Source organism: Lissotriton helveticus, chromosome 5_1, assembly GCF_964261635.1.
Source record: "Lissotriton helveticus chromosome 5_1, aLisHel1.1, whole genome shotgun sequence".
In the NCBI taxonomy this organism is placed as follows: Eukaryota; Metazoa; Chordata; class Amphibia; order Caudata; family Salamandridae; genus Lissotriton; species Lissotriton helveticus.
In genome coordinates, this window is record NC_136065.1 from 2,058,805,372 (window position 1) to 2,058,831,216 (window position 25,845).

Genomic DNA, 25,845 nt, shown 5'->3' on the forward strand with positions numbered 1-25,845 from the left:
AAACTGAAGTTATGCTCTAGGGAAAAGCCAAACCTTCAGTTTCTTCCTGAACTGCATCAGGTTTTCCATCTGTCTAAGATCGTTTGGAGTTGATTCCAGAACCATGCCGCTGTGACACTAAAAGACCCTCCTCCAGATTTTATTTTACTAAATCTGGGTACTCGCACCAGTTTAGCTGAGGAGGAGCAGAGATTACGAAAAGGGACCAACCATTCAAATTTATTCTGCAATGGTAAGGGCCCAAGTCTGTGCAGGGCCTTAAAAACAATACAGAGTGACTTGAATTGTATCCTCTGTAAGGCTGAGAGCCAATGAAGAGGCTGATGAGCGTCTTGGTTTCATTAGAGCTAACTTGGCTGTCATTATCTGGATCCTCTGGAGTCTCGCAATCAGAAATCTTGGCGACTCCAGCAGCAGAGAATTGCAGTAATCCAATCGGCTCAGGATGAGACTCCTTACTATCAGTGCTCTGGCCTGTCTAGGTTATGTTATTATATTGCCCTTTCTATGGCATTTTTTTTTCAACAAATATTTTGAAACTCTAGCACTTTCTTCATCTCAGTGCTATTTTCATGGGAGCCGAAGTTTGATAGTAAATGTTTGTTGTGAGTAGTTACTAGAGAGTTAGCTCAGTTTTTGAACTCCACGTTCATTGTGTGATAGTAAGTGAATCTGACCTAGGAGGCTTGTTTATTCATGTGCTTCTAGGATGCATGTTGGTATGAGCCTTGGCAATGTGGTTCGTTTGCCAGCAGTTTGCCATTTAAGTAGCTTTGGGGCTGTTTTATGCACATGATGGTGGAAGGGGTCCGTATGTCTCACTTGGACTGTATGAAGATGGGTTTTAAATGATGGTTTAAAGTTTGGTATAGAGTGATGTTTATTAACCTGTGAAAAACAAAGTATTGAATATTAGAGGTAAGTTGGGTGCATGTCGTAAGGACTGTCTATAATGCATTGTCTATAATACATTGGTTGTTTTTTGTCTATAATACATTGGATGCTTTTGGATCTATCTATAATGCACTCGTTGGTTTTGATCTGTCTATAATGCACTGGTTGGTTAGGATCTGTTTGGGATCTGTCTATAATGCATTGGTTGGGTTTGGGATCTGTCTATAATGCATTGGTTGGGTTTGGATTTATTCTGGATCTTTCTATAATGCACTGGTTGGTTTAGGATCTGTCTATAATGCGCTGGTTGGTTTTGGATCTGTCTATAATGCGCTAGTTGGTTTTGGATCTGTCTATAATGCGCTGGTTGGTTTTGGATCTGTCTATAATGCGCTGGTTGGTTTTGGATATGTTTATAATGCATTAGTTGATTTTGGATCTGTCTATAATGCATTGGTTGGTTTTGGATGTGCCTATAATGCGCTGGTTGGTTTTGGATGTGTCTATAATGCGCTGGTTAGTTTTGGATCTGTCTATGATGCGCTGGTTGGTTTTGGATCGGTCTACAATGCGCTGGTTGGTTTTGGATCTGTCTATAATGCGCTGGTTGGTTTTGGATCTGTCTATAATGCGCTGGTTGGTTTTGGATCTGTTTATAATGCATTAGTTGATTTTGGATCTGTCTATAATGCATTGGCTGGTTTTGGATGTGCCCATAATGCGCTGGTTGGTTTTGGATGTGTCTATAATGCGCTGGTTGGTTTTGGATCGGTCTACAATGCGCTGGTTGGTTTTGGATCAGTCTATAATGCATTGGTTGGTTTTGGATTTGTCTATAATGCATTGGTTGGGTTTGGATCTGTCTATAATGCATTAGTTGGTTTTGAATCTGCCTATACTGCACTAGTTGGTTTTGATCTGTCTATAATGCATTGTTTGGTTTTGGATATGACTATAATGCATTAGTTGGTGTTGGATCTGTCTATAATGCATTGGTTGGTTTTGGATCTGTCTATAATGCATTAGTTGGTTTTGGATCTGTCTATAATGCATGGGTTGGTTTATATCTATAATACATTGGTTGGGTTTCGATCTGTCTAAAATACATTGGATGGTTTTGGATCTGTCTATAATGCATTGATTGGTTTTGGATCTGTTTTGAATTTGTCTATAATGCATTGAATAGTTTTGGATATGTCTATAATACATTGGTTGGCTTTGGATCTGTTTTGAATCTTGCCTTTCACTCGAGAGGTCGCTCCCCTCGCATCCTCCTCTCCTGACACTCCCGGTATCCCAGCAATTATCTCAGATTTGCAAGTCGTTCCGCTAGCGCGCGCCTCTAGGCACTATATCTGGCTGTGCATTACTGAATATAACTTGTAATAGCGCTTTGAGTGTATTTTACTGTGCATTACTGAAGTAGAACTTTAAAAGCGCTCTGACTGTATTTATTTTAAAAGCGCTCTGACTGTATTTATTTTAAAAGCGCTCTGACTGTATTTATCTGGGCATTTCCGAATATAACTTGTAATAGCGCTCTGACTGTATTTAACTGGCTGTGCCCCAATCTCGCCCTGCCTGCAGCGTTTGTTGTTGTTACTGCCATCTTGTTTGTTGAGCCGAGCCCTCCCTCCACCTCGCTCCCGCCTCCCAGCTGCCCCTCCTACCCACGAGAGCTACAGGCCGTCCTCTCCCTACCGAAGAGCTGTGACCATCTTGCCTTTCACTCGAGAGGTCGCTCCCCTCGCATCCTCCTCTCCTGACACTCCCGGTATCCCAGCAACTATCTCAGATTTGCAAGTCGTTCCGCTAGCGCGCGCCTCTAGGCACTATATCTGGCTGTGCATTACTGAATATAACTTGTAATAGCGCTTTGAGTGTATTTTACTGTGCATTACTGAAGTAGAACTTTAAAAGCGCTCTGACTGTATTTATTTTAAAAGCGCTCTGACTGTATTTATTTTAAAAGCGCTCTGACTGTATTTATCTGGGCATTTCCGAATATAACTTGTAATAGCGCTCTGACTGTATTTAACTGGCTGTGCCCCAATCTCGCCCTGCCTGCAGCGTTTGTTGTTGTTACTGCCATCTTGTTTGTTGAGCCGAGCCCTCCCTCCACCTCGCTCCCGCCTCCCAGCTGCCCCTCCTACCCACGAGAGCTACAGGCCGTCCTCTCCCTACCGAAGAGCTGTGACCATCTTGCCTTTCACTCGAGAGGTCGCTCCCCTCGCATCCTCCTCTCCTGACACTCCCGGTATCCCAGCAATTATCTCAGATTTGCAAGTTGTTCCGCTAGCGCGCGCCTCTAGGCACTATATCTGGCTGTGCATTACTGAATATAACTTGTAATAGCGCTTTGAGTGTATTTTACTGTGCATTACTGAAGTAGAACTTTAAAAGCGCTCTGACTGTATTTATTTTAAAAGCGCTCTGACTGTATTTATTTTAAAAGCGCTCTGACTGTATTTATCTGGGCATTTCCGAATATAACTTGTAATAGCGCTCTGACTGTATTTAACTGGCTGTGCCCCAATCTCGCCCTGCCTGCAGCGTTTGTTGTTGTTACTGCCATCTTGTTTGTTGAGCCGAGCCCTCCCTCCACCTCGCTCCCGCCTCCCAGCTGCCCCTCCTACACTCCGCCCCCCCCCTCCATATAGATCAGATGGCTGCACGCGCAGCGTCCACGCGCTGCGTCCACGCCGAAGGTGCGCCAAAGGTAAGCCCGTCTACGCCCGTCCGCGCCTGGACCGCGCCCAGAGCCAGACCCCCTGGTCCCCGCTTCACCCATCCTCCCCGCATTACATACGACGCCTCCTCCCTCCTTGCACTCAACCCCGGCCAAATCCCCAACTGTGCCCAAGCAGCACCAGGACACACCCATGGACCCTTCACCTGCCACTCCTGCAAATTCACCTGCGTCAAGTCCCAAACCAAATCCACAAACACCAAACAGAGAGCCAACACCAACAACCTCAAATGCATCCTTATCAACACCCGCTCGGTTCACAAACACGCCATCGACCTTTGGAATCTACTCGACACCATTTCTCCTGACATCGCCTTCCTAACAGAAACCTGGATGAATGCCTCTTCAGCCCCAGACATCACCATAGCCATCCCGGACGGCTACAAGATCATCCGTAAGGACCGCCCCATCCAAACAGGAGGAGGCATCGCCATCGTCCACAAGAACACCATCCGCGTCTCAACCAGCTCAGATGAAAACCTCGCTATCGCCGAACACCTTCACTTCCAGATCCAAACCGACCCCAAGACAACACTTAGGGGCACCCTCCTCTACAGGCCACCAGGACCCCGTACAAAATTCAGCGAAGACATCACTGACTTTATCACCCCACACGCCCTCCCTTCGGAAGAATACATTCTACTTGGAGACCTCAATTTCCATCTAGAAAAGAGCAACGACAGTAACACCACCACCCTTCTGGACAACCTCGCCAATCTCGGACTCAAACAACTTGTTAACACCCCCACACACTATGCAGGACACACACTCGACCCGATCTTCACTTCCAGCAAGCATATCTCCTTCACTCATACCACACCCCTCCACTGGACGGACCACAGTTGCATCCACTTCATTTACAATAAGACCTCGATCCACAACCACCCTCAACCAACTCTGCGAAGAAATTGGAACAAAATCACCATCGACCAGATCTCAACATCGCTCCTTCAAAAACCCCCTGCCTATTCAACGAACCCTAACCAAGCCGCCATCAACCTCACACAATGGTTAACCCAAACCGCCGACAAATTAGCACCCTTGAAAAAACATCAAATCAAGCAAGGAAGCAAGAACGCCCCCTGGTTCAACGATGACCTTAAGAAATCCAAGAAGCTCTGTCGTTCCCTTGAGAAAACTTGGAAAACAGACCCAAACACTATCACCCAAGCCGCCTTCAAAAACGCCACCCGCAAACACCACCAACTAATCCGGACAGCCAAGAAATCAGCACTCAAAGACCGACTCGACAACAACGCCCACAACAGCAAGGAACTTTTCAACATTATCAAAGAATTCTCCAACCCCACCGCCAGCTCTAACGACATCACCCCCTCTCAAGTCCTCTGCGACTCTCTTGCCTCATTCGTTCATGACAAAATCGCCGACATCCATAACAGCTTTGACAACCAACCTGTAAACCAGTCCACCCCACTCACCTCCGAACCGTTACCTCCTCCGAATATCCTTCTCGAATGGAACCCAATCACCACAGAAGAGACCATTCGCCTGATGAACTCCATCCACTCAGGAGCCCCTACAGACCCATGTCCCCATCACATCTTCAACAAAGCAGACTCCATTATCGCACCCCATCTCCGAGATGTCATCAACCACTCCCTTAACTCCACCTCATTCCCAGAAAGCTGGAAACACGCCAAACTCAGCGCCCTTCTGAAGAAACCCACAGCTGACCCCACCGAACTCAAAAACTACCGTCCCATCTCGCTCCTCCCATTCCCTGCCAAAGTCATTGAGAAAGCCATTAACAATCAGCTCGCCACCTTCCTCGAAACCAACAAATCACTCGACTCCTCACAGTCTGGCTTCCGAGCCAAACACAGCACCGAGACCGCCCTCATCGCAGCAACAGACGACATTCGAACACTACTGGACAACGGAGACACAGTCGCCCTTATCCTCCTTGACCTCTCCGCAGCCTTCGACACAGTCTGCCATAGCACCCTGATACAACGCCTCAGAAAAATCGGAATTCAAGGAAAAGCATTGGACTGGATCATTTCGTTCCTCGCTGGAAGAACTCAGAGAGTCCGCCTCCCCCCTTTTAAGTCTGAGGCCACCGAAGTCATCTGCGGCATCCCGCAAGGATCATCTCTCAGCCCCACCCTCTTCAACGTCTACATGAGCCCCCTCGCAACCATTGCACGTCAACACAACCTCAACATCATCTCCTACGCTGATGACACTCAGCTGATCCTCTCACTCACCAAAGACCCAACCACCGCCAAAACCAACCTACACGAAGGGATGAAAGAAGTAGCCGAGTGGATGAAGCACAGCCGTCTGAAACTGAACTCGGACAAAACGGAAGTCCTCATCTTAGGCTCATCCCCTTCCGCCTGGGACGACTCTTGGTGGCCAACGGCCCTAGGAAAAGCCCCCATACCGACGGACCATGCACGGAACCTGGGCATCATCCTGGACTCCTCACTCTCGATGACCAGACAAGTCAACGCCGTCTCGTCTTCATGCTTCAACATCCTACGCATGCTCAAAAAAACATTTCACTGGATCCCCACCGAAACAAGAAAAACGGTCACCCACGCACTGGTTACAAGCCGTCTCGACTACGGAAACACCCTTTACGCCGGTTCCACCGCGAAACTACAGAAAAAACTCCAACGCATCCAAAATGCTTCAGCCAGACTCATACTAGACATCCCCCGCACAGAACACATCTCCGCTCACCTGAAAGACCTTCACTGGCTCCCCGTCAACAAGAGAATAACATTCCGTCTCCTCACCCACGCACACAAAGCCCTATACAAACTTGGACCTGATTGTCTCAACACGCGCCTTTCCTTTTACACCCCCACCCGCCAGCTGCGTTCGTCCAACCAAGCCCTCGCCGCTGTTCCGCGCATCCACAAAGCCACCATGGGAGGAAGATCCTTCTCCTACTTAGCGGCCAAGACCTGGAATTCCCTCCCCATCCACCTCCGCCTTACTCAAAACCACCTAGCCTTCAGAAAACAACTTAAAACATGGATATTCGATAAGTAAACCTCCCCCCCCCTGCTCAAGCGCCTTGAGACCCTATGGGTATGTAGTGCGCTATATAAATTCTGACTTGACTTGACTTGACTATAATGCATTGGTTGTTTTGGATCTGTTTGCGATCTGTCTATAAAGCATTGGTTGGTTTCTGTCTATAATGCACTGGTTGGATTTGGATCTGTCTATAATGCATTGGTTGGTTTTGGATCTGTCTATAATGCATTAGTTGGTTTTGGATCTGTTTGTGACCTGTCTATAAAGCATTGGTCGGTTTCTGTCTATAATGCATTGGTTGGGTTTGAATCTGTTCTGGATCTATCTATAATGCATTGGGTTGGTTTCTGTCTATAATGCATTGGTTGGTTTTGAATCTGTTCTAGATCTGTCAATAAAGTATTGGTTGGTTTCTGTATATAATGCATTGGTTGGTTTTAGATTGGTTCTGGATCTGTCTATAATGCATTGGTTGGTTTCTGTCTATAATGCATTGGTTAGTTTTGAATCTGTCTATAATGCATAGGCTGGTTTTAGATCTGGCTATACTTTATTGGTTGGTTTTTAGATATGACTATAATGCATTGGTTGGTTTCGGATCTGTTGGTTTTAGGTCTGTCTATGATGCATCTGTTGGTTTTAGATCTGCCTATAATGCATTGGTTGGTTTTGGATCTGTTATGGTCGGTTTCCTTCTATGATGCATTGTTTAGTTAATGATATATTGATTGGTTTTTGGGTCCGTCTATAATGCACTGGTTGGTTTTTCGATCTGTCTATAATATATTGCTTGGTTTTTCGATCTGTCTATAATGCATTGGTAGGTTTTGGGTTTTGATATTGACGGTAGACAAAGGAAAACTAGGCACTCTCAGAACTTGAGTCACTAAAATGTTTGTGATGGTGGGTGGGGGCTCCTATGGGCACGGAGTCAGTCCTGTAGGAGAGAAGCAAGGCCGGCAAACATCACTCGCTAGGGGTAACTCTTTCATAGTTGGTGAAGGAGTTTAATCGTCTGTTAACCATCTACGTCCAAGGCTACTTGGCCATGGAAGGTACCTGAGATCGTTCAGGGGGAAATATAACAAACACACTGTGAACAAAACTGTGAACTGGAATTTGATTAAGAGAGAACTTTGATTGCAATTGTGAAATTCAAATCTGATTGCAAATTAGTTTTAAGGACTTCTCAAATTTTTTTATCACAATATTTTTTAGAATACTCACAAGTGCCGTTTTAGTCACTGTTTTTTACATAAAACACACTTACAAAGTGTCGGCCATGAAAGCACTTACCGCACTCTAGTAGTATCATTGCACGCGCTCTACGGCGCAGTGAGGTTATATTAGAGGGCGGGCACTGCACTTAGAGGCAGTGCTCTATTTTTTCAGGTGCCCACACTATTTAGGCCATATAAGCAGGGGCGCAGAGCGGACGCATTAGGATACTCAGCTTCAGAAGTTAACTGACATCGTTCTGATGAACAAACTGTGAAGAAACTGTGAACAAAGCTGTGAAGAAACTGTGAACTGGAATTTGATTAAGAGGGAACTTTGATTATAATTGTTAAATTTGAATCTGATGGCAAATTACATAAAACACTTGCAATTTGTTGTCCCTGAAAGCACTTACCACACTCTCGTGGCACCATTGCTCTTGCTCTACGATGCAGTGATGTTACACCAGAGGGCGGGCATCGATCATAGAGACAACGTTCTGGTGTCTCAGTCGCCCACACTAATTAGAGAATATAAACAAAGCCGCAGTGTGGATGTACCGCAGGCGTCAAAGGTGTGCCAAAGGCAAGAAGTCTGCGCCGGTCTGCGGCCAGCACCAGACACCATGCCGGTGACAGGTCAGAGGTAAGAGCTTGCTTACACCTTGGTTGAATTACTGCCCTTAAAACCCCACTCTGAGCAGTGCAACACTCCTTACTCACAGACTGCAGTGGTCCTATCGGCTGTCGCTCTTGCAGACACCATCTGCATATGATATATGATATGATATAAAGGCTTTTATAGCGCGCTCTGTTACTAAGAAAGTATCCTGGTGCGGGCCTGCATACTTTAAATCAAAGAGTTAGTAATAACAGGGAGCTGCAGGATACACACAGGTAATTAAAAGCTACACTAATACATGCTCGCCTACTTCCAAAACACACCTTAGACATATATAACTTAGTTGAGGAAGAACCATGAGATGTTCTCCTCATGGTCAAAACGTGGTTAAATGAGGACTCTTAGCCAGACCTACATCTGGCTCTGCCTCACACTATGCCTGCCTACATCTAGATCGTGAAGGCAGCGGGGTGGCAGGGTAGCCATAGCCTTCAGAAAGCAACTTAAATACACCACAGCTCAGGTTGAAGACCTGGTGGGAGCAGAAGTTTTAGGGTTTGTCATCCCTGCCTCCCATTAATGTGTTTTTGCTGGAGTCTTGCTTTACTGCCCCCCAGGGTATGCTGGAGATTTCATTAACTCCATCTCTCAAGCATTGAGTCACAAAGCTTTTAACTAATCAAGCTTCACTGTCTTGGGAGACTTCAGCAATCAGTTAGAGAACTCTTCGGATAGGCTAGTATCTAAACTATCAGACTCACTGGCCGACATTCATCTTTCAGCGACTCCAATGGGCCCACATATAAAGCATGCCACAGTATTGGTGCTATATTTTCAAACACCATGCTAAAACTTGGCAAGCCAAGAGAAGTTCCCTGATCTGACCACGTTATACTGCCTTTTGCTTGGCCTTGGTCCCCAAAGAATTCAGGGAGAATGGGAGAATGGGAGCCCACCAAAAGAACTGTGCCTGTAAGAAGGTAGACATACCTCTACCGAAGGATTAACTAGATTCCACCAAATCTGCACTAACGGGTGACATAATGCAATATGAGGCTAGAGTGAATTACTGGCTTGCGGAGGCCGCCTCTATTGCAAGTGAGTGTAAGGCCCCTTAGACACAAACTGTGGAACTGGTTCAAAAGGAATCTAATAGTAGAAAGAAAGCGCTGTAAAAGGGTGGAACACATATGGAGAAGACAATATGATGAAGCCAACAAAAACCGGTACAGAGAAGCTCTAAGCATATATCACATTATTCTAAAACTGGCAAGTCACACTTTTTATTCCAGCACAATTGAGAAAGGAAACAATAACGCTAAGGAAATCTTCTGATTTCACAGATCCCAATGGCATTGATCCACCCCACTTGAAACAAGTGCCTTCCTATGTTCTCAATTTAGTACGCTCTTTGAAGAACGAATCCTAAAGATACAGGATAACCTCGCAAACATGCAAAAATATTCTACCCTTGAGCAGTATAAGTCAACTAGGTCAAAGGTCAAATTGCTGCAATTTATCGCTCCCACACCAACGACTATGAGAGGTTTTTTTTTAGTTTTATATAGCGCAAACTCAACCCGAAGATATCAGGTATCGGAGTGCTTTACATGAGCACCTGTTTCGTTACAGATGGACACATTCATTTTTATTAGGCAAAGGGAGATTAAGTGATTTGCCCAGAATCATAGGATGTTGAGTGTCCATGACGAAACTCGAACCCGGTTCCCCAGCTTCGATGTCAACCGCTCTAGCCATAAGGCTACATCCTCTCCCCAGTTTCTTGACCAAAAGTAAATCTGGCTCCCCGTTGGATCCTCTACCCCTCCAAGTAATGGTGATATAAGGGAATAGTCCATGCCCTATCTATCAGGAACTCTTTACCACATCCCTGCACTCTGGGTTAATACCCCTTTGCGTGGAAAAGGGCAAATGTCATTACCCTATTAAAAAACCAACGCAGCCCTGAAAACACTCTCAAACTTCAGACCCACTTCACGGCTCCCTGGGATCTCGAAGATTATAGAAAAAGTTGTAAATAAATACCCACCTAACATCATTCCTAGAAACCTTTAAACTCCTCCACCCATCACAATCATGCTGGAGGGCCCTCCATAGAACGGACTCAGCACTCATGGAGATCACAGATGCCATCAAATTCCAGCTGGACACTGGACACAATGCCGCACTTATTCTGGTAGACCTCTCAGTGGCATTTGGCATGATCTTGCATGAGATCGTCCTACAACGTCTTGCCTACATCGAGGTGGAGAGGTAGGCTCCGGCTTGGTGGGGCTCTTTTTGAGAGCACAGAGAACAGGTAGCATGGCTCTATCTATTCTTATCCGAAGCCAAAACCATCAGATGTGGAGTGCTGCAGGGCTCAGCCCTGAGTCCCACACTTTTTAACATTTATATGATGCCACTGGCATATCGTATTGACTCCTTTGGCATATTTTATTGCATACATTGGTATGCAGACGATACACTAATTCTGCTGACCTACAATAACAATGAGTCAGAAGCCAAAGATTAATTTGCAGCCTGTATAGTAGCAGTGATGGGAACTGACTCCTTACAATGCAACCCGGAAAAAAACAGAGGTCCTGTTATTCACTGTCAACTCCCTCCCAGGGGTATAGCCAGCCAGCTGAACCGTTGCCCCCTCCCCCACTCAGCTGGCCAGGCACCTAGGGGTACACGCTGACACACACCTATCCCTTACACCCCAGATCTCAGCACGGGTCACATCTGCATGCTAGATACTTAGTATGCTGAAGAAATTCATCAAACCTCCACCTGGGGAAGCCCAGAAAATACATAGACATATACATAGGACTCCCAGGCTATCTCAGAGCACGGCTGTCTGCCTTATAACTAACCTTCCCAAACATGCCTCAGTCACCGAGTACCATAACCAGGTACACTGGCTAAAAGTAAAGAAAATGGTAATTTTTAAAGCCTTGACAGTAGCACACTCGGCTTTTTATGAAACAGATCCCAAATATGTACATGAAAGATTGACCACATATTGCTCTCAAAGATCCCTGCGCTCACAGTTGGTCCATCTACTGAACATTCCTTTCACCAAACGAACGAAGAGGGGTGGTTGGGCTTGCTTGGTTCTGGCTGCTAAACACTAGAACAAACTCACTTGCCCCTCAGATGCATACCGGAGAAAAAACGTTTCCATAAACAGCTAAAAACTCAGGCTGGGTGTAGTTCGCAAAGTTCCGCTATGCGAAGTGCAAAAAAACTCCACAGCGCAACACGGACCACCACGAACAGCCGAGTGCATTAGATAAATGCTGTTTGCAGTGATTTTCAATGCCGGGTGCTTTTCCACACTGTGCAATCATCGCGAACGACACCATGCACAGGGCAGGCGGGCGCTGCTTTCTTTCCGCCTCTCAATTAGATTTTTACTCGAGAAACAGCTACCTCAACGCGAGTGGTCACGAGCGTACGTGACCACTCGCAATGAGAAATCTGACCGCCCACGTTGAGAAATCTTGCAGGGAGGTTGATTTTCCATGCTCGCGCTCACCAACTTGATGTTGACAATCGCGAAAGAGGAAAAATCTCACCATTAGGTGGATTTTCATCGCTGGCGCTTGCCAACATGACATTGACGAACGCGAGTGAGGAAAAAAACTCCGCTCTGCAACGCGAAGTGGAGTTTGTGGCAACTCCCCGATCTCCGCGTAACGCAGAGTGTGGAAAACTCTGCAACTCCGCAAGCAGAGTGGAGTGTACCGTCCAGTCTCACTAAAAACCCATCTATACAGAGAATAAAGTGGCAATGATACTTCTAACAGCCATGAACCCCTCTTACAGTAGCGCAGCACTTTACAAATCAATTCATTTATTCACGAATAATACCTGGTTCACAAATGACACTGGATACTTTGTTTTATAGACATACATTTTGGAAGGTCTTGTAAGTGAAGGTGGAATAGTAATAGTCATGATGCTTGTGAGGCTTGCATCAAATACAGTCACCTTTACAGTCTCATTGAACCTACGGGGACACGTTTTGTCATGTGCAGGGTTGTTTTAATTTGGATGTCTGTTTGATGGCCTGGTTGTGGCTTTGGAAGGTAAGGCATGATGGATTCTGCATTGAATTCCGCCTCCAGTAAGACACAGATTCCATCTTTCTGGCTATCCATGTAATAACACAGACGTATGAGACTGCACTGGCTTTTACTGTCCATAGGTCTCGTATAATAAAACCGACATATAAGATTGCACTTGCACTAGTAAAGACACATGGTTTTACTGTCCCGAGGTGTCATATAATAACACAGACATAGGAGACTGCACTGGCTTTTACTGTTCATAGGTCTCATATAATAACACAAACATATAAGATTGCACGTACACTGGTAAAGACAAATGTTTTTACTGTCCCTAGGCCTCATATGATAACACAGACGTAGGAGATGGCACTGGCTTTTACTGTCCAAAGGTTTGATATTATTTTATAACACAGATTAGGTGACTGCTCTGTTATTTACTGTCGATAGGTCTCATATAATTGCCTAACACAGATATAGGGAGCCTACTCTGCCCTTTACTGTCCGTAGGTCTCATGTAATTTTATAACACAGTTTTAGGAGACTGCACGGGTCTTTAATGCCCATAGTATAACACAGAGGAAGAGAACCTGCTCTGTCCTTTACTGTCCATAAGTCTCATATAATTGTATAACATAGATGTAGGCGACTACAATGGTCTTTAATGTCCGTAGTGTTAAACCGAAGGAGGCCGCTGCTCTGCCCTTTACTGTCTATACGTCCGATATAATTGTATAACACAGATGTAGGCGACTACAGTGGTCTTTAATGTCCGTAGTGTAACACAGATGGAGGCCGCTGCTCTGCCTTTTACTGTCCATAGGTCTCATATAATTGCATAACACATATGTAGAGAGCCTGCTCTGCCCTTTACTGTCCTTAGGTCTCATATAATAACACGGATGTTGGAGACTGTACTGGCCTTTACTGTTCATAAGTCTCATGTAATAACACAGACATATGAGACTGTACTGGTCTTTACTGTCCATAACTCTCATGTAATAACCCAGACATATGAGACTGTACTGGTCGTTACTGTCCATAAGTCTCATGTAATAACCCAGACACATGAGACTGTACTGGTCGTTACTGTCCATAAGTCTCATGTAATAACACAGACATTTGAGACTGTACTGGTCTTCACTGTCCATAACTCTCATGTAATAACACAGACATATGAGACTGTACTGGTCGTTACTGTCCATAAGTCTCATGTAATAACACAGACATATGAGACTGTACTGGTCTTTACTGTCCATAAGTCTCATGTAATAACCCAGACATATGAGACTGTACTGGTCGTTACTGTCCATGAGTCTCATGTAATAACACAGACATTTGAGACTGTACTGGTCTTCACTGTCCATAACTCTCATGTAATAACACAGACATATGAGACTGTACTGGTCGTTACTGTCCATGAGTCTCATGTAATAACACAGACATATGAGACTGTACTGGTCTTTACTGTCCATAAGTCTCATGTAATAACCCAGACATATGAGACTGTACTGGTCGTTACTGTCCATAAGTCTCATGTAATAACACAGACATATGAGACGGTACTGGTCTTTACTGTCCATAAGTCTCATGTAATAACCCAGACATATGAGACTGTACTGGTCGTTACTGTCCATAAGTCTCATGTAATAACACAGACATATGAGACTGTACTGGTCTTTACTGTCCATAAGTCTCATGTAATAACCCAGACATATGAGACTGTACTGGTCGTTACTGTCCATAAGTCTCATGTAATAACACAGACATTTGAGACTGTACTGGTCTTCACTGTCCATAACTCTCATGTAATAACACAGACATATGAGACTGTACTGGTCGTTACTGTCCATAAGTCTCATGTAATAACCCAGACATATGAGACTGTACTGGTCGTTACTGTCCATAACTCTCATGTAATAACCCAGACATATGAGACTGTACTGGTCGTTACTGTCCATAAGTCTCATGTAATAACCCAGACATATGAGACTGTACTGGTCGTTACTGTCCATAAGTCTCATGTAATAACACAGACATATGAGACTGTACTGGTCTTCACTGTCCATAACTCTCATGTAATAACACAGACATATGAGACTGTACTGGTCGTTACTGTCCATAAGTCTCATGTAATAACACAGACATATGAGACTGTACTGGTCTTTACTGTCCATAAGTCTCATGTAATAACCCAGACATATGAGACTGTACTGGTCGTTACTGTCCATAAGTCTCATGTAATAACACAGACATATGAGACTGTACTGGTCTTTACTGTCCATAAGTCTCATGTAATAACCCAGACATATGAGACTGTACTGGTCGTTACTGTCCATAAGTCTCATGTAATAACACAGACATATGAGACTGTACTGGTCTTTACTGTCCATAAGTCTCATGTAATAACCCAGACATATGAGACTGTACTGGTCGTTACTGTCCATAAGTCTCATGTAATAACACAGACATTTGAGACTGTACTGGTCTTCATTGTCCATAACTCTCATGTAATAACACAGACATATGAGACTGTACTGGTCGTTACTGTCCATAAGTCTCATGTAATAACCCAGACATATGAGACTGTACTGGTCGTTACTGTCCATAACTCTCATGTAATAACCCAGACATATGAGACTGTACTGGTCGTTACTGTCCATAAGTCTCATGTAATAACCCAGACATATGAGACTGTACTGGTCGTTACTGTCCATAAGTCTCATGTAATAACACAGACATATGAGACTGTACTGGTGTTCACTGTCCATAACTCTCATGTAATAACACTGACGTATGAGACAGCACCAGCTTTTACTGACTCTATCTCTCATACAGTAAGGCAGATGTATGAGATGGCACTGGCATTTACTGTCTCTATGTGTCATACAATAAGAGACATATGAGGCATCTCTGGACTCCACTGTCGGTATGTCTCCTATATTAGCAAAGAGATGCAAGAGACTGTGCTGGACTTTACTGTGCTTAGGTCTCATATGAGACTGCATTGGTCTTTGATGACCACAGTTCTCATATGATAAGGCAGATGTATGACACTGCACTGGTCTTAAATATCCATAGGTCTCATATAATTGTATAACACAGATGTAGGAGACTGCTCTGCCCTGTACTGTCCATAGGTCTCATTTAACCAGAGACGTTTAAGGCATGGGCAAAGTGGGCCCTGATTACCTTCAATAATACTTAAACCGATTGTTTTACATGTTTCCTTTTATTTATTTTAATGTGGGCAAGCTGTGAGAGTAGATGACAGACATTTTGCAGTGGAATGTGTGTTTATGTTTCAAGCATCATCCACTAAAAAGTGTATTTTAGATCAAAACAGAACGTCACACGAGAAATGAGAGGGTCACAGAGATTATTAGCAGCAATATGAGTGAGCTGCTCCTCCGTTACAAACATTGCAAACACAGGCCACTATCCTTGAATATTAAATATCAACACATATAAAATTTGGACCAGTGCAAGTGTGCACTGTCAGTGACCTGGCCAAAGAGGGCATGAAAGAGCTGAAACTGGTTCAGAAATTCAGAGCTGTTCCGAGAAGGGGCCCAAAAATCCATAAGATGTCTCTGCATTGACTAACAAAGAAATGCATGAGACTGCACTGGCCTTTACTGTCCACACATCTCATTCAATAAGAGAAGCTTGTAAGACAGTGCTGGCCTTCATTATCCCCATATTTAATATCATACAAGTACAGATGTTTGATGCTGCTTTATCCTGGACAGAATAGTCCAGTCCAATGATGTATAAACAGTGCTTGCACTAAGCCCCTGAACCCAGTAGCCATTCACATACAATTCCTCTATAACATCCTGAAATTGTCTTCCGCAGATAAACCACAGCGTGGTAACAGATGAACATAAAGGCAGTGTTGGTTTCTGAAGGCAGTGTACAGTAGGTATCCCTGCCTTCATCTGGTAACCCCCTCTTTGTGTCTTGTCCAGTATCCCAGATATTTTCCCATCCCCTTGGGCACAGCCACTCTCAGATAGTCTTTTCACGCACATCCAACCCATTCCACAGCCTCATCCATCCAGTGCTTAACTTGAGCCAGTGGTTCAGGTGGGGCCCACCCGTCCTCAATGTTGGGACTGTCACATATTTTACATCAGAAAGATTGATCCAGGGCACAGAAAACAGTGACAAAGGACGAAAGCAGGGATGAGAAAGAAGCTGCAGGAGTGACATGAAGTGGTAGGGTGTGTGTCGTGATGGATTAAAGAGGCATGAGGTGGAATTAACATTATGCAGGAAGAGGATGTAGCGTAACAGACAGAGCTGCCAAATGTGGAGCTGGGGATCAAGGAAAAGCACCTAGAGACCCTCACGGGTGATTAGCCGCTCTATACATCTCAGGACATTATTATTATATTTGGCACTCCAACCTTCGATAGGGCCTGCACCTGGCTTCTGCAAAAATCTTTGATGCTGGCAATCGATCTCTTACAAATTAAACACTGCATTCATCCACAGTTGACGTTTGTGCATTCTCCCCAATTTTAGCAATAGCCCTCCTCGCTAGCACCAAGATCTTATTAAGTCAACATCTTCCTCTATTTGGCAATTTTAGTGGCTGTCTGCACTCCAAGTAAGGCTAAATCTGGGCCCAGCTTGAACGGTAGGTCAGTTACCATCACCAGGTCAGCGTGTATCTCCCCAAAAAGCATGTAGTCCTGAACACTATCAGATGGCGTGCTGATGCATAGTCTCTTGTAGCTTATACGTCATGTATGTGGGTTCAGTAAACGAGCCCATCGAGAACAAAGTGGATATGCGCGAATACACTTTATTCTATGCAGTATCTTGAACAGGACTAAGTGTAGTGTGGTTTGAATGGCCACCTCTCCGGGATAAGACAATGCTTCGTTCCAACCCATATCACCAAAGGTCCCACGTCACCAATCCAAGTAGCTTTCAGTATATCATTAAAACCTTCATATTATTTATCAAAGTCCAATAAATCTTGGGGTGACTCCTTCTTTTAAGTGGGTGATGATCCTGAACCACCTCCAGTCTAGCCCGTGACATCTTAAAACATACTGCGCACACAGACTTAATAATTTGCATACTCCGCTAACTCAAATTCTCTATTAAGTTCAGTCAATGATGTTAACCTTCCATCCTCCATTTACTCACCCTAATTTTAAGATCCCTATAAAGTCCCATGTGTGATACCCATCTAGACATGAAACTCCTTTCACCGTCCTTCCTGACCAAAGGTGTCCGACTAACCAAGTCCCTCCCGTCTACCATGCCAGTATCCAAGGCCGGCTTTAGCACTGGCAGCACCCAGTGCGACAATCATTTTTGGCGCTCCCTCACCCCATGACTGCCTCCTTGGATTCCTTGGATTCTCTCCATACCACAGGGCAAAAGTGCCCCTCATCTCTACAATAATAAGTTATTGCTAAACACAGCACCCCCCTCGCCCCGCCCAGAGTTCAGCGCCCCCTCCACAGGTTAGCGCCCAGTGAGGCTGCACTGGTCAGACTGCCCTAAAGCCATCCCTGCCAGTATCTGACCTCCAGTCCTATAACACAGCAGCTCTAGTATCCGGCAAACAGCTCGATCTTACTGCCCCATATAGGAAATGTTCATATGTCTCTGCCCCATCACTAAAGGATCAGGCTGCATGAAAAAAGGGTCTTGCAGAGAGTAGGCCCTTGTGTTCACCACCACTGCTTGTGATGCACAGTGACATTCCATTGAAAACCACAGCGCGGTATCCTAGTGTGAACTGATTGACTAATTGGAGGTCAACAAATTACCAGGGCCTGTGAGACCCACATCAGGGAGTGTAGGGTGGTGTCTACCCTGCTACAGAAGGCCACTGGCACACTACATGCGGGACTTTGTGACACATACAGGTATCTGGATAGGTCGACCATTTTATAAAGAGGTGCTCTTCCTAGCAACGACAGTGGGAGCAAGCTGTGTTCTTGTGCACCCTCTCTTGACCTCTCTAGGAATACCTCCAGACTTTTTGTTTCTAAAGTGGCTCATTGTTGTAGCTGTAATATTTATCCTAAGGTACTGGAATCCACCTACAGCCCCACTACGACAAAAGCGGGCTGTTGTCATCCAAGGAGGTTCCTTAAGCAGAAATAACAGTGACTTAGGGGCCTATTAGAATGGCAGGTGAACTTATGTCCGCCCGCCACCCTTGCGGTACTGGGACAGGCCGCCAGTGGTGCGGCGGTCCCGCACCGGTAATTAGGATGCCACCCCCACCGTGGCGGTGGCATCCCTCATCCACATCATTGCTGTGACTGCACACAGCAATTTACCTGCCATGTTGTGTATGCAAATGTACGGGGCCCCATTGGTAACCCCTATGTGCCCTTACCACCCCCAACATCCTGGGGGCCCACAACAGGCCCCCAACAGTGAAATCCGCATTCCTTTCCTTTGCGGAAACGCTGCCACGGAAAGGCTGCTTCCCGCTGCCATACTAATATGGATGGCGGTGTCTAGAAGACACCGCCACCATATCAGGCCCTTTTTCCGCCCGGTCACCTATGTGACTGGCGGAAAACCGGTGGACGATCTTTCCATCCGCCGGGGTACCCCCCGCCATACTAATATGGCATGAGGGGGGGGGGTGAATGTCAGGCGGATCGCCACCCCCATGTGGGCGGTGGGGATCCGCCCGACATTCTAATAGACTCCTTAGTCTGATTAATACCCAGGGTACATTTCAATCACCCTGAGAGGAGAGCTCATGGTCGGCCCCATGAAGAGGTACATCATCTGATCCTCAGCACCATTGATCCACTGAAAACCGATCTCTTGGACGCGTGGGGCACCGACTCAAAGGGACACACGTTTATAATACCCTCAAAACTGCACTGCAGCCCACCAGAGCCGTAGCAGCCGCGGGGCGCGGGTGTTTAACGCATAGCATGCTGCGTCTCATGCTCAAAAACTATGTCAGCAAAGAAAAACAAAAAACATGCATGCTTCTCTCTGAACAAAACAATCTTTGGGGAGATTTTTTTAAAGTTTTAAATGTATTTGATTATCCATTTCATAGAATACCTTGATAATATTGGTATTGCCCATTTTTACAAATCACACCACCAGCCAAATAGTATTTTTAGATTCTCATCGTATTCGGAAGGACAAGTACTGCTTTTCAGTACCTTTACCCAGAAATAACTCTAATACATCTAAACAAGCGCTTAGAAGCACTGTATGCTATGCTGTTCAAATAAATGAAAATGACGCTGATGAAGCAGGTGATGCTGCAACTTTTTACGCGGGATCACATCTAACCTCCCTCCCGTTGTCTCCACCCCTAGCTCTTTACACAACCTCTCTCTCTCTCTCTCTCTCTCTCTCTCTCTCTCTCTATCTCTCTATCTCTCTCTCTCTCTCTCTCTCTCTCTCTCTCTCTCTCTCTCTCTCACTCTCTCTCTGGTGTCGGGTTGTCTCTGAATTTATCAGGCTTTCAAAACCTTTTGGAGCGTCAGGCTTCATCGGAAAATATTTTAGTCACCATCCATCACCAGCGCGTATCTGAGCATCTTTTTGGCTCATTTTCCACCCTTTGACTATCCAGCATCCCAAAAGTCCTGTTCACTCACCTGGTGGAAGCGCGTCCCGCTGATGAGGTATCCAGTGAGTGCCACCATGGAGGAGGTGAGGAGAGCGCACCAGGCCACCAGAGCGCACAGAAGCGCCGGCCGGCCTTGCCTCTCCATTTTCTTCTTCATCCTTGAGTAGTGCTGCAGGAAAAGGTAGGCGTGGGAGGAAAGGGATGAAACTCGAGTTCACCCCACTTTTATCTTCTTATGACTGGTGAAGGGAGAGGACTGCTGGGCAGGACGAGCGTGCCTTGGGTCTGCAGGGATTGTGTTTGAAGATGTTGCTTGTAGGAGTCTCGTTAACCGTCCTGAAGGGTTTTTCCCCATTAGGGGAAATCTCTGTTTGACTCGTGGGTGTTTTTGCAGAGAAACTAATCCGAACCGTGAGCAGGCTGCGGGAGGAAGTGAGCCTGTGGGCAGATCAGCGAGAATTTCTGCTTTAATGCTCCTCTGGAGGTAGCAGCTACGTTGTCTTCGACAGTTTCAGGGCGAGATATTGCATGTGCATTGACAACCTTGGAAGTATGGGGGTAATCCATTCTACTTCCTGCTTCCTGGATGGAAAACATGGATGCATGGTACTGGGGCGCCACATGCTATACACTCACTCAAGCATTGCCGCAAGAGCTGAACTGCCAGGGCACAAGTCCTATAAAAAGAAGTGGGGAGACTAACTATGTTAGGCAGTATGCAAGTGACATCATGACGCGTGCCATCACAGCGCATGACGTCACGGCACGTGACATTATACGTGGCACCTAAGAAAGGGACCTAAGTGACATCACAACGTGTGACATCAGATATGAAGACCTCAAACATATGTTTATCAGGTATATCATGAGTAAATTTATGCGTATTCTGAGATTTAACAAATAAGATTTGGGATCGGGGTTGTGCCAAAAATGTGGCGCAATCCTGACAAAAATCTAGGCCTCAACTAATATTTTTTTTTAAACCTTGCCAAAAAGAAATTGGCAACAAGGAGAAGCATGGTAGGAGATCGGTTCTGCTTAACTGGTTGCAAAGTCTGCATTTAAATATTTTATGGGGCTAAGGCATCTGCTTCTGAGGTGCCCAGTAAATCTCAGGGAATAATAATAATGGTGAGATAACTCTGGAGGTTAATGCATTTGTTGGAGAGATCTGTGTTTTGTGTAGTCCCAGATTTGAATCAAAGTAGCTTAGAAGGTTAATTTGTCTTCCCCAAAGCACATCATGTACTATGCAGATGACAGATTTTTATTTTGTGTAAATTGGTAAGTGGGTTACAGCTTTGAACACAGAGATCCTTTTATTATTTGCTGTTCATAAATTGTAGTCCTTCTAATAGACCACAGTGAACTATGAAGAGCATGTGACTCGTACACCTTGTAAGATTCACTGTCTCAAGAAACACATTTTGTACATTGATTTGCACACTTACATGATTTATTGTCAATAGATAATTTGTATGTTACTTAAAGCGCCCTAACGCGCTGCATTCGGCTGAGTAGCGTTATAAAAGAAATGGAATAGTCCTATTTAAATTGTTTTTTGTATAAATACTGGGACAGACCAACACATCTGACATTCTTAAGATGCCTGTCCTTAAATACAGGGAGTGAACATAGTAAAAAGCATGCATCTCTTAAGTACCTGTGAATAGACAACAAGTTGTGTGCTTTTCCTCTGTTGCATTTGCGTTTAAGGGTGAGGTTTAAGGCTGACACCTGTCAGGACACTCAATAGAAAAGACACCTGATTGCCTCTTAACTTCTGCCTTTATATGTGGCCCAGCTGGAGGTGGAAAAAAGCCCCCTAGCTGCCTGCACGTTGCTGCTGGGAATGGAAAGCATCTCGGTGTCTGAAAATTACACTGGGACAAGTTCAACATAATTCTGTGAGGCCCAACTTCTTGGCAGGATGGACGGCGGCCACCCTGTGAAAATAGTCGATGGGCACCATGTACCCCTGTGTACTGCTGACTCGTGCCCTGTACACTGCTAATTTGAATTTCAGAAATCTTACGAACATCTGCATTCATTTGGGGGAAGGGTGGCGAGGTCTGACTGTTGTCCATCCTTCTTCAATATGGACTAGATTCACCCCATCTCTTTGGGTCACGAGGGGTAATCAACCCCCTTCGCTCAATAGACTCTCGTATTCATACGCCATTGCCTTCGTTTTTGTGGAATCCAGAACAGCACTCAGTTTCTAATGCACTTCTCTAATTAGAATCCAACCCCTTTCATTGATACTATTTGCTTTTCTTTGAGATAACTTCATTGCGTGATCACCAGAACGTCACTTTTAGTGATATTCTGGTTGCGATACCTCCTTATTTACAAGGCGGACATCCCAGACTCAGGACAACCCAGACTCCCTCCCTTTAGGTGCATCCTCGCCGGCCCTTACAGATATGACCACATCACCCCACCTTGTAGGAACTCCACAGGCTCTCCATGCCAGTCCACACCGTGTTCAAATCCAGCTGCATCATCGACAAACCCATTGTGGCCGATACCTCTGCCTATCTGGCTGGTGAGCACAGCACCTCTGGTGGCTCTTAGCAAAGCTGGCGCACCATCAAACTAGAGATGAAGTGCAAACAAGGAAAAATAACTCAACTGACCTTCATCTATGCACCCAGGATCTAGAACAACATCCCTGTATCTATCAGGAGGGCCCCAACTCTGCTCCAATTTAGGAAACACCTCATTAAAGAACATTACATCACGGCCATGTAACAGTCCATCACCTCTTTAGAGCCCAGATTCTGCTCTGGTCACTGATTGACTGAACCTTTACCTTTGACCCGGTACAGCACTCCACTGCCTTTTGGCCTGATTTACACTATGCAAGTACAGCATGCATGCATGCATATTTATGTACCTAGCACATTTAGAACCTGTACTTTTCAGTTTCACTGAGCAAAGTAAATGTGCTGCTTGTTTTTTTGTTTTTGTTTTTAAAGATAATAGATTTTATTTTTAAGAGGAAGGATTAGTCACATGAAAGCCATATTAGCAAGTAAAGCACAGTCTTTGTCAATCACTCTTACATACAAACAGACAGCTGGAGACTAAAGTAATAAAGGGGCTGTAAAAGGGTTTCCTTGAGTTAAAGAACCTGCTACTCCTTACAAGACCTGGGTGAAATCTCATTTACGCCAGCCTAATTCATGTAATCGCTGGAATTTTGCATTACATTTGCTACATGATATTACTCCATTTTGGGCCATATGTATCAAGGTACCCATTTGCGATTCTGAAATAGCGATTTTTAAGAAATCGCTATTTCAGAATCGCAAATTGGTATGTATGTACAAATTCGCATTTTTTTGCGAATTCTTAGTATTCCTTAATTGCGATTAGCAAATTGCGAATCACAATTAAGGAATACTTTCCCATTCATTTCTATGGGCCAGGAGGCCCATAGGAATAAATGGGAAGTTATTCTCAATTTGTGATTCTCAATTTGCTAATCGCAAATTGAGAATAATTTCACGGGTGCAGGGGTGTCCAAAGGACACCCTGTTGCACTCCTGAAATATGCATGGGTGCACATGTGGCACTTGGCACTTTGAAAAATGCAGAAATGTGCATTTTTCAAGGAATTCGCAACTTACCACCAACTAGAAGTTGGAGGTAATTTGCGATTCCTTAAGGAAATTTTGCTAATTTGTTTTGCTTCATACATTGCATTTAAGGAATCGCAAAATTTGCGATTCCTTAAATGCAATTGCAAAATAAGGAATCGCAAATTTTGCGTTTCCTTGTTTTGCACCAGGTTTTGCTTTATACATACCATTTAGCAAATTCGCATTCGCAAAGGCCGAAATTCGCAGAATTTCGGCCTTTTGGAATGCGAATTTGCTTGATACATATGGCCCTATGTCACTTGGTGTATTTGAGAGTCGCTCAAGTGAAAAGCGCGACAGCAATGGAACAAACGTTAACGGATGGAACGCGAGCGGATCGTGCTTCTACCACTTGTGTTTCTTGTGCTAGGGTATAATGTGTACTTGCATCCCAAATTGACGCAAGGATACCTATTGCACTAAATTATATAGTGAAATGCCAGGTTTACTTTTCATGTAATTTCGTGTTACGTTTACGCAATTTTGCAAATTATGCAAAAGCAAACGATTAAACATTAACACACCCTACTCCTTTCCCTCTTGCCATGCCAGGCATATGTCTGGGTCTGCAAGTTATATGGGCAAGGATTTATTTATAATATTTGTGAAGCCGGAGGACTGTTACGCTGGCTGACTGCTTTGTACGAGATATATATGCCATTGATGGGACGAGGGAAATGGGTGAATAAGTCCGCTGTGGGTAGGTTATACAGCCTTAGGTCTTATATTCATCTTAAGAGCAGGTCCTGGAAAGTTCAATGAGGTGTTCGGGTGCTTGCTTCCCGGGTGCCAGGTTGATACACTCACAAAGTGCTCCACTGCTTTACTCAAAATATTTTTTCCAGGGCCTCCAGCTCTACCAGCCACCCATTGGCCTAAGTAGCTCTTGCCCCAAATCAGTCTTTGCTGGTTCACGGGACCAGTCCCTTCTCCATAATGTTCAACACTGTTGATGTCCTGCACAGACCCTCCCCATTGCTGCATGTATCTGTCCAGTCTGATGCTTTAGATTGGCCCTGGCCTTGCCCACCCATCTTCCAAGTAGCTGAGACTGGCCAACGCCTATGTGCCAACATCTACAGACTGTCTTTGTAATAAGTCCTGGGACCCTGAACCGGTCTCAGATGAGCCCTTACCCCCTTGGATGCACTCCTGAGACCCTGAGTTTTGTCGATGTGAAGCCCTGAAAACATTCCAGGTATGTGTCTAAAAGCCTTAGGCTGGGCAGGAGGTCAGAGTCCATCCACTTCCCTGTGTGCCTCGACAGCCAGGTGGCATGTGAGTCATTCAAAGTTTAATTTGATACTTTGGGAGGAACACTGCAACAGAAAATCTCCCGGTGCCTGTCAATGGTGGTGGAATTTCTGCCGATGAAAATGTACCCCCTAAGTAGAGGTACATTTGGAGTGTTGACAGACATTCCTCCCTAACACTCTACAAACATGTTCCTGCATTTGTAGACATTATAATGCATTTTCTTGCAAATTGCCTCTATTTGCATTGTTGTTATTCACAGTCAATCCCCCAGACAAGGTTAAAGACCATTCACACCAGTAATGAGCTGCTGACCGAGCTTGGCGCATTGAACCCAGTCGGACCCGGAAGTACAATCTCACTCTGGCACAGACCTGAACATCTGGGCCCAGATGTAGGTAATAACAAATTACCGAATGGCAAATACCGAATTTTACCGATTCGGTATTTACTATTCGGTAATTGCTATGTAGGTAAAATATTCGGTAAAAATACTGAATCGGTAAGATTCGGTATTTACCGATTCGGTAAATACCGAATCAGTATTTGATATTGAATCCTATGGGCCTTGAAGCCCATAGGATTCAATAGCAAATACCGATTCGGTATTTACCGAATTAGTAAAAATACCAAATTGCACTTTGACACACTGTTGCACCCCTGTAACTGGCTTATGCGCCATGTGGCACACAGACATGCCCTTAGGGCATGTCTGTGTGCCACATGGCGCAGGTGTACATGCACAGATGTGCATGTACACAAGAATTTGTTATTTACCATGCAATT

The 25,845-nt window shown here is 44.9% G+C and overlaps 1 protein-coding gene across 1 annotated transcript in view; it reads right to left on the reverse strand.

Moving 5' to 3' along the window:
- LOC144753978 (uncharacterized) overlaps window positions 1-20,436 on the reverse strand; it is a 76,826-nt gene extending 56,390 nt beyond the window's left edge. Inside the window, exon 1 of the mRNA XM_078641498.1 lies at window positions 20,187-20,436. Within this exon, the coding sequence (XP_078497624.1) occupies window positions 20,187-20,315 (129 nt within the window). The 5' untranslated portion in view covers window positions 20,316-20,436. The remainder of the gene's footprint in view (window positions 1-20,186) is intronic.
- Between the last annotated feature and the right edge of the window lie 5,409 nt (window positions 20,437-25,845).